At 38.0% G+C, this 13,838-nt stretch overlaps 1 protein-coding gene across 4 annotated transcripts in view; it reads left to right on the top strand.

Moving 5' to 3' along the window:
* The window catches only part of Ndst4 (N-deacetylase and N-sulfotransferase 4), a 351,768-nt gene that overhangs the window by 154,148 nt on the left and 183,782 nt on the right, over positions 1 to 13,838 (top strand). For all 4 annotated transcript variants that reach the window (XM_060392790.1, XM_060392791.1, XM_060392792.1 and 1 more), the window contains one exon: positions 4,470 to 4,624. In XM_060392790.1, coding sequence (XP_060248773.1) covers positions 4,470 to 4,624 — 155 coding nt within the window. The remainder of the gene's footprint in view (positions 1 to 4,469; positions 4,625 to 13,838) is intronic.

Raw genomic sequence — 13,838 nt, 5'->3', positions numbered from 1 at the left:
CTGGTGTTAATATGGTCACTATGTACATTTTAGCCTGTAACTTAAGCATACATGAGTATCATAAAAGTATGTGAGTTGACTGCCAAAATACAGCATTTCTACTTGGACTTGAAATCACTTAAAATTCTACTGTGTTCTACCAGCAAGGACTTGCTATCATATTTTTCATTAAGCTATATAGAGTGTCAAGGGTCAGTCTCATGTGGCTTTGAATTATATGGCCAGCATAAAATTAGAGAAAGGTTGGCAGAAATTAATCTATGATATTTAAAATGCAAGAAGCTGAAAAATGTCACTTTCAACCTTGCCTAAAGTGTTTGTAAATTAGCATAATCTCCAACATAAAACTGCTGATATTTTAGGATCAGCCATTCTACTGTTTATATCAATATTCTACAAATTGAGTAATTGACCTTGTTCCTGGTCAAGGAAGCATTCTGTGCTTCCTGATTTGCACAGTAATGATCAGTAGAGCTGAAAGCAAAGCATTTCCAGACACACTATACTCAGAGAAAATTCAGGTAGAGTTTCCGTGTTTAGTGTTGTTGTTGTTTTGTTTTGTTTTGTTTTTTTTTTTTTTTTTTTTTTTGGTGGGAGGAGGAAAGACTAGCAATTCCTTCATTAATTGTGACATAAGCAACTATTTCAAATGCATGCCTCAGTCAATTTAATTGCACAGATGTTTAGTATAAACATTATACCAATGGAAATGGTAATTATTTTTAGCTTGTATTTCAATATTTGATGGCTCTAATATACAATAAAAGTCACTGAATGCAGAGTCTGATGCCAACAGCTTTAGTTTCAGACAACTTAGGAAAATTATGAATTTTGTCTACCCATTTCATTAATAAGCCCTCATGAATTTCTACATTTCTATTCTCAAACTCTATAAGGAAATTGACTGTATTCAAAAAGACATAATTCAGTTATTTTAGTATTCAATGTTCTAGGAAAGTAGCTTGCTACAAGTACAGCTTAATAATATTCAATATTTGTGTGTAAAGGGTATGATATTTGTGAGCTAAATCTATAAGAATGCCTTCTTATAGGCATCTCCCATCAGGGAGATGCAAATCAAAATGACACTGAGATTTCACCTTACACCCATCAGAATGGCTAAGATCAAAAACTCAAATGACAACACATGCTGGAGAGATTGTGGAGAAAGGGGAACCTTCCTCCATTGCTGGTGGGAATGTAAACTTGTACAACACTCTGTAAATCAATCTGGCACTTTCTCAGACAATTAGGCATAGTGCTTCCTCAAGATCCAGCTATATTACTCCTAGGCATATATCCAAAATATGCTCAAGGACACAACAGGGACTTTGCTCAACCATGTTTGTAGCAGCTTTATTCGTAATAGACAGAACCTGGAAACTACTTAGATATCCCTCAATGGAGGAATGGATACAAAAATTGTGGTACATTTACACAATGGAATACTACCCAGCAATAAAAAACAAGGAAACCATGAATTTTTCAGGAAAATGATGGGATCTAGAAAAGATCATCTTGAGTGAGGTATCCCAGAAGCAGAAAGACACGCAGGGTATACACTCACTCATAAGTGGATTCTAGACCTATAAGATAGGTTAAACCTACTATAATCTGTACACCTAAAGAAGCTAAACAAGAAGGAGGACCCGGAGTAAGACAATCAGTCATCACATAGAAAGACAGATGGGATGCACATTGGAAGTAGGAGAAAACAAGTAACAGGTCAGGAGCTTACCACATAGGGCCTCTGAAAAATTCTATCTAACACTGTATCAAAGCAGATGCTGAGACTCATAACCAAACTTTGGGAAGAGTGCAGGTAATCATAAGAAAGAAGTAAGTAATTAGTAAGACCTGGAGAGGACAGGAGTTCCATAAGGAAAGCAACGAAACCAAAATATCTGGATACAGGGGTCTTTTCTGAGGATACTCAAACTAAGGACCCTGCATAGAGATAACCTAAAACCCCTGCTCAGTTGTAGCCCATGGCATCTCAGTCTCTATGCAGGGTCCTTAGTTTGAGTATCCTCCTCTGTTACCTGGCAAGGCTGCTCCTCCCTTGGTGTGGGGCATGGTCAAAGAGCCAGCCACTGATTTCATGTCAGAGACAGTCCCTGTTCCCCTTACTAGGGAACCCTTGTCAGGTAACAGAGGAGGACAATGCAGCCAGCCCTTATAAGACCTGATAGGTTAGGGTCAGATGGATGAGAACGAGGACCTCCCCTATCAGTGGACCTGGAGAGGGGCATGAAAGGAGATCAAGAAGAGGAGGGTGGGACTGGGAGGGAATGAGAGAGGGGGCTACAGCTGGGATACAAAGCAAATAAAATGTAATTAATGTAAAAAAATAAAATTTAATTAAAAAATCAAACAAAAAAGAATGTGTAAAAATATACCAGTTAAAACCAAAGCAACTAAACATCTACTGGTTTGATTTTCAGATGTTTGTAGTTATTGCACTTCAATCGGGAAGTCACAAAGTGAAGTGCTTTCATCAATTGATCTTGTTGATCTTTTACTAAGACATTATTGAAAAGTATTTTCATCTTTAAAAATAAAGAAACTAGGACTCAGAATTATACCTACTCAAGATCAAATAGTTATTACTTACATAGGAAAGAAGGGACTCAGTTCCAAGAATTGAATCCAAACTGAATTACCCATGTTATATTGATTTTTCCATGATCAAGGAAATCTTTTTCATATAACACATAATGGAACATTTTAAGAAACCTTACCTAGAAAGACAATGGGGATCAACATTGGAAGTAGGAAAGAACAAGTAACAGGACAGGAGCCTACCGCAGAGGGCATCTGAAAGACTCTAGCAATGTATCAAAGCAGATGCTGAGACTCATAACCAAACCTTCAGCAGAGTGCAAGGAATCATATGAATGAAAGGGGAGTTAGTATGACCTGGAGAGAATAGGAGCTCCACAAGGACCAAGTATATTAGGGCACAGGGGTCTTATATGAGACTGTTTCTCCAACAAAGGACCATGTATGGATATAACCTAAAACCCCTGCTTGGATGTAGCCCATGGTAGCTCAGTAGCAAACTGGGTTCCCTAGTATGGGGACAAGGAATATTTCTGACATGAACTCAGTGACTGGCTCATTGATTTCTCCCTCCCCCTGAGGGAGGAGCAACCTTGCTAGGCCACAGATAAGGACATTGCAGCCAATCATGAAGATACCTGATAGGCTAGGGTCATATGGCCTTGTCTGTGGCCTGCCAAGGCTGCTCCCCTCTCAGGGGGAGGTGATCAAAGAGCCAGCCACTGAGTTCAGGTAAGATACAGTCCCTGTTCCCCTTACTAGGATTCCCACTTAGATTTTGAGCTTCCATGGGCTACATCTGAGCAGGGATTCTAGGTTATATCCATGAATGCAGCCAGTCCTGATAAGACCTGATAAGCTAGGGTCAGATGGAGGGGGAGGAGGTACTCCCCTATGAGTGGACTTGGAGAGGGGCATGGGAGAGATGAGGGAAGTAGGATGAGATTGGAAAGAAATGAGGGAGGGAACTACTAGGATACAAAGTGAATAAACTGTAATTAATATAAAAAACAAAAATTATAAAAAAGAATGTTGGGAACTAGAAAAGATCATTCTGAGTGAGTTATCCCAGAAGCAGAAAGACACAGGGTATATACTCACTTAAAAGTGGGTATAGGATAAACGTACTAAAATCTGTACCTCTAGAGAAGCTAAGCAACAAGAAGGATCCTAGGTAAGATGCTTAATCCTTACTCAGAAAGGCAAATGAGATGGACATCGGAGAAGGGAGAAACAGGGAACAGGACAGGAGCCTACCACAGAGCCTTTGAAAGACTTTACCCAGCATCTTATCAAAGCAGATACCGAGACTCATCGCCAAACTTTCAGCAGAATGCAGGTAGTCTTACGAAAGAAGGGGCAGATGAAAGACCTGAAGGGGACAAGAGCTCCACAAGCAGAGCAACAGAACCAAAATATCTGGACTTGGTGGTCTTTTCTGAGACTGATACTCTAACCAAGGACCATGTATGGAGATAACCTAAAACACCTGCACAGATGTAGTCCATTGTAGCTCAGTCTCCATGTAGGTTCCATAGTAATGTGAACAGTCTCTGACATGAACTCAGTGGCTGGCTCTTTGATCACTTCCCCCTGAGTGGGGAGCAGCCTTACCAGGCCAAGGAGGAGGACAATGCTGCCAGTCCTGATAAAACCTGATAATCTAGGGTCAGATGGAAGGGGAGAAGGACCTCCCCTATCAGTGAACTTGGAGAGGGGCATGGGAGGAGAAGAGTGAGGGAGGTCGCTCGAGATTGTGAGTGGATGAGGGAGAGGGTTACAGCTTGGATACAATGTGAATAAATTGTAATTAATAAAAAAAACAAATTTAAAAAATTAAAAAGAAAGAATATAAAAAAGAATTAAATATATCTTACAGAAAGGCATTGTCCCTTAATGTTTTTCAGGGACGGAAGAGGAAGATGAAGGGGATGACCTTCTGCTGAGCTCTGTGGATGAGTTCTGGTGGTTTCCCCACATGTGGAGTCACATGCAGCCCCACCTCTTCCACAATGAGTCCTCTTTAGTGGAGCAGATGATTCTCAACAAAGAATTTGCCCTGGTGAGTCCATTTGATTGTGGCATTTCTTCACTATGATTGTGATCTAATAACAGCTTCTGGAACAATCAACTGGGTTGGATCCCATGAAACAGAATGCGAAAAAAAATTTAAATATGTATTGTTTTGTGATATTCTGGGTCAAGTGTGTATGGGTATACATGATGGTGTTACACATATTTGTAAATACATATTATATGTGTCTAATTGTATAAAACATATAGGTTATATACATAGTAATAAAAAGCGGTTATTTGTCAAGGTCACATTCTTATTGAAGGATTGTTCTAGTATCTACAATTAAAAGGGCACATAATATTTCCTCGATTTTGTAATGGTAATATATTATTACGTTTGAAAACGTACTTCTTGTTTGTACGGATAAATTAAAATTTTCCAGCAGTTATTTAAAACTTTAGTTTGTTTTTTTTTTTTCTTCCACCATGAAAACATTCAAGACACAGACTGTAGGTCTTTGCTTACTATTTCTGATTCAGTAGATTTGGAAAGGCCCGAGACTTGCATTTCCAAAACTTTCCCTCTAGATTTCTATAAAGGGAAGGTCCATCATCCCCATAGACTACGGGTGGGGTGTCGCCTCTTCTTATAATCTGAACTAAAAAAAAAAAAAAAAAAAAAAAGTGCTTCTTACACATTTGTCTGTTTATTTATTTATTTATTTATTATTCTTTTATTTATTCCATTTTTTTCTCACATATGTTACATCCGGATTGCAGTTTCCTCTCCCTCTCCTCCTCCCAGTCCCCCTCCTATCCCTTCTTTCCTCCAGATCGATTCCTCCATTTCCCTTCAGAAAAGAGCAGGGATCTTAGCCAAGTAGGGCAAAATAAGTTACAGTGAGACTAGGCACAAACCTCCATATCGGGGCTGGACAAGGCAAACCAGGAGGGGAAAAGGGATCTCAGAAGCAGACAAAAGAATCAGAAACAGTCCCCACTCCTCACTTTTGTTAGGAGTTCCATTAGAACACCAAGCTAAACAAACATAACGTATAGGCAGAGGACCTAGGTCCGGCCCAGACAGCGTCCCCGAGAAGAATGGATAAAAGAAATACTGTACATTTCTACACAACTTTAAATAATTGAAGGCAGAGAGCTCTCCATTCATTTCCACCACTGTAGAATAGTTTAGTTTTGAAAGGTCATATTTGGAAACTTAGCCTTCAAATGAACACAGTGGACTCCCATAAAGTCATGCCTAGCTGCTTGTTGTTACTGTAAAAGAGCACCTTATTTTTCTCTTTAAGATTCCAGGGCAGAGTCATTCTTGCATAAAGAGAGTCCTCACTCACAGATGTGGAAAACCAGAAGTGACTGAGAACATGGATTAGGACACCAAAACACCTTAACTGAACTCTGTCTTTCCGTGAATGTCTGTTTGGTATAGCACAGATCAATTAAATCCTGTGTGTCTTGGTTTGTCTCATACACACAAAAATAAGGAGAGTAGAAAGAATTACCATGCGGGGCTGTTGGACACATGCACCTGTGAGTTCACAATACAGTGAAAAGCACAATAAGCCTTCCACGTGTATTGTTCATCCAATTATCTCCTTTCTGAACACAAATACGCAGTTACATGGTGCTTTAAGTAACTACACGCATATATGTGGATCGATTAAAGAGTTAACCTGTAGGCACTATCTAAACAAATCTCCACTGCTAAACAACACCATAAACATTCTAAGTAAGTTAGCCCACTCAAAAGCAAACACTTTTGTTGTGGCTACCTTGAAAAATCGACATGTTCATCGCTTGTCTTAAATCTTTCCATTTCCATTGCTATTCAGCAGCCTGGCTCTCTAGATTTGTAGGTTATGTTTCATAATGGCTGATTTCACCTGTTTGAGTAAAATCTCTTTTTGAAGACATGCTGAGAGCTCTGAAGAAAGACTCTGATGTGATAGCTTTGTGATGAAACATTGGAAGCTTTTCAGATGCCATTCACAGAAATTACATTATTGAGTCAGTGACGCTAGAAGCTGCACTTAAATATATAAATGTATTTTGTTTAAAAGTGATCTTACCATATATTTCAAAGTCTACACACTACAACCAAAATAAAGTTTGTTAAACACACACATCGCAGTGACATTGTCTTTTTCCTTCCAGAGTTCAGTCGGCAAACCTCAGAACTGTTAGGCATTGTCCTTGAGGGCCCTGCCTTCCCTGCCAACGCAGCATGACAATCTGATTGCTTTCCAGAGTCAGAAAACATTTCTTTCTTATAAAATTATCTTTCTGTGTCCAGGTAACAGTTTGAAAACCTCAACAATATGAAGAAAGCACAGGGTAGCATAAAGCACCAGTGAGATTATTGCCTAAAAATTAGTTCCAAATGTTTGTAACCAGTTTTAATAAAGTTGGCAAGTTCTTTAATGTCTTCATGCTTCATGTTCTTCCCCCTGAATGCTAATGGCTCTGCTTTTCATTTGCTACACCACAAAATTTCTTTAGATAATTAATTTACATCAACTCATCTGCCAAAGGAAAGCACTGGACCAGATAATGCCACTGATCAATTCCAGCTTTAAAATTTGTGATAACTGACAACACCAGTCCCCAAATTTGGATTGAACATCTTGAACTACTCAGCTGGCTGCAACTGTAGCAATTATGGAAAGGGATTTTCAAACTAAATGAACATTTACATGCATAAAAACCCAAATTACTAATTTCTCCCTTTAAAGATTGTATTCTAACATTCCTAAAGTATTTCTTGTTGGGACTATGGGTAATAGAAGATTTGCCAGTTTCAAAACAGATGTTTTCATTACATCTACAAAAAGTATTCAAATGCAGTAGTAAGACCTTGATGTGTTATTTTTAGAAATAGGTTAAATAAAAAAAACCCGATCAGAATGGCTACATCTGTAGGACTCTAAAATCTCTCTGGAGTTTATTTTCTCTTGGAACATGACAATAATACAGTAAGCAGGTAGTTGTTGTTTCATTGTCCTTCAAGAAGCTTTACTAATATAAAGCCTTGCCACTGTTTAAGCTAAGAGCAAACACTTACAATCTCTTTGTATGGAGTGGTGTATGTGTATTCAATCCATGAGCACAAATTCGCTGTGTATTAAATAGGCATGTACATGCTTCATACATGAACACACATGCTAAGTGTGTATATTTATGTTTGTATGTTTGCAGAAAGGTGTTAATTTATTGATCAGTACAGTCAATCAAGGTTTAGAAAGTGCTTAGTGTGACAGAGGAGAAGAGGAAAATGTTTTTAAGTTACCTTCTGTCATAAGTCATAGACCTTTGCTGCCACTTGGTTGCATGAGCATGTCAGTAAACAGCGGCAAACACTCAAAGACGACAACAAAGGTAAAAGAAAACCAGAGACATTGGGTAACATGAAAGCAGCTAATGAAAAAGTGACCAAAAATCATCTCTGACTTAACCTACATCTCCATTTCAATCACAGAGTAAAAATGCCTGTAGCCTAAACCTGAATTATTTATTTTTATTCCACAATAGACTTGTGGGGAAAAAAATGTCTTTTGTTGTTTTAGGTTTAGCACGCACACTCATTAAAGTTTCTAAGCTAGTGGGGCTTTTCAGTCCACTGATTATTTCAGATGAGAAAATATCCTAAAGGGAAAAGAACCAGCATTTGTCTTTACTGCTAACATTTTCAATAATGCTGTCTTTTTCTCTACATTTTACTGAATAGTAAAGTATCTTGTTTAAATTAAGTAAATGAAGATCCTTTAAGTTAACGGATTTAAGTTCTGCTACGTAATAGTTTCACATATCTATGAAACCTACATATACCTATTTCATAATTAGCGCCAATATGCATTACATGAAAATGCTGACATTTACGTTATTCTTATTCACACACGAACCTGGGGCAAAAGAGACAGCTCAGTGGGTAGAATGGGTTTTGTGCAAACATGAAGACTTAAGTGTGGATCTCGGGCTCCCATGTGTAAGGAAGGACATAGCTGTGCATCTGCAATCCATGTGCTGAGAGGTAGAGCCAGAAAGATCGCCAGGGCTCAGAGGCAAGCCATCCCAACCAATAGTGAGTTATAATGAAAGTTCAATTAGAGACCTTGACTCTAAAACTAATGTGGGAAGCAGTAAAAGAAGGCATTCCACATCACCTCTGGCCTCTAGATAAGCATACACAGGCACATATTCACGTACGTATGTATACAACCACCAACACACACACACAGAACACAAATAGCTATCAATAGTATCAGTGGAAAATTCTTAAACAGCTGTATAACTTTTATATTTAAGGAAGTGGGGCAGAATTGTAGAACAGTATGGTCAAAGAGTGCTTTATGTCAGTCTTTGCAAGGTACAGCTTTGCTGCCCTACACAGCATGCAGCCTTGTGCAAATCAACAAATATATGAGTTAAAAAATGTTGTGGATGAGATGGTTAAGCCACCAAACATGAGATCAGAACCTTATTCTGGGGCCCACATATATTAAACGGGAGAGTAGATTCCTTCAGGTTGACCTCTGATCTCTATATACAGCACATGCACCATGTATGATACATATTGATACACACAATGACTAAATAACTGCGAGTTTTAAAAGTTGATTTCAACTAATAATAGTCTAAGATAGAGAATTAAGATAATATAAGAACATTGGTTTTTAATTATGACAAGATTTAGTAGATTTTTAATCACTTTTCAGAATGGACCCAGTTATGTATCTTAGAGAATCAATAATGAACAATTATTGATTGTGGGAGCTGTGGTGCATACCCGTAATCCCAGCACTCAAGGAGGCAGAGGCAAGCGGATCACTGTGACTTTGAGGCCAGCCTGGTCTACAGAACAATTCTGGGAGAGCCAAGGCTACACAAGTACACTCTCTCAAAACCAATAATAATAATAATAATAATAATAATAATAATAATAATGAATAAGACATTCTTTTCAAATACAGAAGAGTGAATGCACAAGCATACAAATGACTTGCATCAAACAATGAGAGTTACCAAGCAACCTGAAGCACTGAGGAATAGAGGAGGAAACTAGACACCATGTGACAATATGGACTGTGAGGACCCCTCACACAAGTATCTGTAAAAATGAAACTCAAAGAACTGGCCAGTGGGATGTTAGGTGCTAGTGACTGGGGGAGGGTAAAATAGGAGGTTGTTAACAGAGGAGCATGACAGTTCAGTTGAGTAAGAGAAAGCCATCTTAGAAAGCCATCAAAGCAAAACTTTGTCTCTATAAGCAACGGATTTTCATACTTAAAATGCTTCAGTGGGGTAGATTTTATGTTGTATATTTAGCCCAATAAATAACTGAAGATTTTAATTATAAGTTGAGCTTTTGAGAGATTCTGTGGAACACACAGCCGTTTAGAAGAAATACTTGTGTCTGCTTCTTCAGTACTTAGCACACTATAGTAAATTACCCACAAAGTGAAGATCCAAAACCTACATTAACTTGGCAGCAGTCTGTGTAATTCTGGATGTTATGACTTAACAGGATGCTTAAAGTCTAATCTCTTATGAGACTCAGTTAGGGTACAGCTGAGGTGGCAGGTGATCTTGAGGCTTACTTGAAGGGTAGCCACTGCTAAGCTCAAGTTTGTTGACAAGGTTTAGTTCCTCTGAAGCGAGGCAGCTAGGGGCATCATTTTCCCACCAGATTGTATCTAGTTCTGCCTTGATTCCGGATCACATGAGTTCCTCCAGGAGAAAGATCACATCATGACAGGATGGCACTCTGAGACAGAGAACGAGAGATTTCCAATATCCAAGTAGAAGCCCTGCCTGTCACCATTATCATACACTGGCAGGAAGAGCCAGTCACTAGCTCGATCTCATACAAAGCAGAAAAGATACAAAGAAGGCAACAGAAAAAGAAAGAGATAATTTGAAGTCACTGTGCTTAATGCTTGTCACATGTCACCCCAAGTCGAGAATCCTGTTCAAAGCTGTTACCCCTTAATTTAATTTAATTTAACCATTGATTACAAGATATTTGATTTAAAGATATTTGAACATGAAATAAATGTAATCTCTTTTCTCAAGTTTAAGAACAATTATAACAGCCAAAGTCTGAATTATTAGATTCATCTTGTGCTTCCCTTTCTCTCATTTAATTTGTTGCAATTACCACAGACCCTACTAGGAACTCATGGATCTTGCACTACCATAGCACTACCTACTTATCAATGCTCCCACCTTATCACTTTGAGAAATTATGCTTAAAGCGATATTAGCACATGATGCAATTCACACATATAAAGTGTAATCTGCACTAGACTTTATTACATTTGTTCAACCTTCACCTTAATTTTATCATCATCTAAAAAGGAAAATTATTCATACCTCCTAGCACCCACTTTTTCTATCTTGCATAAACCTTAAGAATTAAGACAACAACTTTTGTTGTTTTAAGTTCCTTGCTCTGAACATTTGAAGTTAATGAACTCATATAACTTGTTATCTCTTTTTTCCCCTTTAACTAACGTACAGTTTCCAAGAATCACACAAGCCTGAGACTTCTAGTTCATTTTCGAATGATATTCTATTGCACAGGTATTTTGTTTTTTATTTACCCCAGAAGTTATCATTACAATACCACTGGGAACATTCACATACAATTGACATGATAGAAATGCACTATGATTTCTCTGTAGCAGTTTTCAGGAATGAGGTTGGGTAAATTCTAGGTTCTATGCTAACTCGATGATTAGCATTCTAGTAACTACCCTGTTGTTCCACAGTATTGGTACCATTTATTCTCCCACGAGTGAAAAAGGACAATCCCACTCTACAACAAACTCTCCAACCCTTATTACTCTCTTTACTTAATTACCATCATCCTAATGACAATGGATTCTCATTCATTTTGTTTAAACAATGTTTTAACTTCTCAGATTACAATGTCATAATTTCTCCTTTCCTTTCCTCCCTCTAAATCTTATGTTCTTTTCAGACTCATACCCTCTTTTTCTTTAATTGTGGATACGTGTGTGCGTGTGTGTTCTTAAATACATGAGTACATCTTGTTCAGTCTCTATCTATCTTTTCAGGGTTGAGATTAGAAAACCAATTAATGTACTGTTTCCTGGGGAGACTATTTATCCCTCGGTGGAATTGTTTCTTGATTTTATGTTACATTATTTATTTTGTTTGTTTACTATTGCTCACAAGGTGCAATTAGCTTTTGTATATATATCTTATAGCCATCTGTTTTGGTGGTTCTTATATTATGTTAGAGCTCTCACAGTTTCTTCGGGTTGGCTGTATGTAAGAGCATATCCTCAACAAACAGAGGCAGATATACTTCTTTGCCAGTCTGGTCACATTTTATTTTGCTTGCTTTTACAGTTTCCCTAACTAGAGACTCTAGGGCATTTTTTGTTTTTGAGTAAAACTGCTAACTGCAAATACCCTTGTTTTTCTGCTCAAGGAAAGTAGTCCATCTTTCATCATTAAACACATTAATGTGTGGTTTCTGATGACCAAGTAAAGAAGCCCCAGCCTGTTCATATTGATCATGAAAGGGTATTGGGTTTGCCAGGTGAGGTTAGCTTTTTTTTTTTTTTTTTTTTTTTTGGCGCTTGCTTCCTTGAGTAGTGTATTATACTAACTGATTTTCAGCTGGGAAGTTGGCTTTGCATTTCTGGAACAAATGCCACTTAGCTGCGTTGTATGCAGCAAGCCTACATCTGTGTGTTGCTGACTGTTCTTCTGGCACTTTGCTGTGTGTTATGCCTCTCTAGTTCCATGCCATACAGCAAGGTTTTGGGTATTGTCAAACTTAATTTAGGAGGGTAATTTTGTAAGTCCCATCACTAAATGATGTGACCGTGTTAGTTTGTGTAGGCATTTTAAGTGTTGTATGTTCACATAACAATATCATGTAAGAACATATCTCTCAGGACATGTAGCTATCATTAAACAAGACATGACTGTATAGTAACAAATAGTTACCTGTATTTTTATCATAAAATCCCCTTCCCTCCCCCAAAGAATAACAGGCCTCAAAATTACTTGGTAAGAATCCACCCTCTTGGAAAGGGGCACGGTGGAGATGAGGGAGGGAGGGAGGGACTGGGAAGGAATGAGGGAGCAGGACACGGCTGGGATACAGAGTTAATAAAATGTAACTGATAAGAATAAAATAAAATTAAAAAAAAAGAATCCACCCACTTTTAATTTTGGGGGAGGGGATAATTTGTAAACAGTCGCTATTAATCCTTCTTTAGAAGTTTGGTGGAAACCATGAGTGAAGTCACTTGACCCTAGATTCTCTTTGTGAGAATTTTTATAAGTTATCAAGACAATTGATTTGTTACAAATTTTCTTTCTGATTTAGTCCATTTGGCAGTTTGTTTTCAGTAGCTGATCATTTTTATTTCAGCTTACTAAATTTCTTTCTATGAAAGCATTCTGTGGTAGTGAATTTTTATTTACTATGGTTTGCACTGTTGTAACTCTTTTTTTTTTTCCTAATAAGAAAAGGTTGCTGGCAATGGGTTCCCTAAGTTTGACAGCATATTTGGATATATTCATTTAATCTTTATTTTAAAAAGTAGCTTTACCTGGATTAAAATGATTATTGGTTACAATTCTTAACACAATTTACATTCCAAGGGTGTGCCCTCCCTCCTCTCCACCCAGTCCTCTTCCATCCCTCCTTTCCCCCCACCCCCCAGTACCAACCTTCCCAGCACATCTAGTCACATCAGGACTGAGCATATCTTTATCCCCTGAGGCCAGGCAAGGCAGCCCCGGCAGAGAGAACTGATCCAAAGGCAGGCAATAGAGTCCATATTAGAAACAGCATTCCCCTCCACTTGCCAGGCATCCCATATGAAGACCAAGCTGCCCATTGGGCACATGTGTGCAGGAAGACTAGTTATGACAAGTTAGTTGTCAACCTTAATGTGTTTTTCTTTAATGTAATTAGTTTGATTTGACTGCTTTCAAAGTATTCTTGTACTTAGTTTAACCTATTTGTACTCTGTGTTTGTCCATTTCTTTGTGTTTATTTTAGAGTTCATTGATATTCTTGGATATACATTCATGATTTTCATCAAGCTTAAGACTTGGCACGTATTGTTCTTTAAGTGCCATCAGTTACTTTTCTGCTAATGTTTATGGTGTGGCCATCTTACATATGTTGTTTCCCTTCACACAGAATCCTGTTTCTGTGACACTGAATGTTTTTCTTCATTCTTTTCTCTCTG

This window comes from Meriones unguiculatus, chromosome 10, assembly GCF_030254825.1.
Source record: "Meriones unguiculatus strain TT.TT164.6M chromosome 10, Bangor_MerUng_6.1, whole genome shotgun sequence".
In the NCBI taxonomy this organism is placed as follows: domain Eukaryota; kingdom Metazoa; phylum Chordata; class Mammalia; order Rodentia; family Muridae; genus Meriones; species Meriones unguiculatus.
The sequence above is the reverse complement of the archived record's forward strand: the minus strand, read 5'-3'. Positions and strand labels throughout refer to the sequence as shown.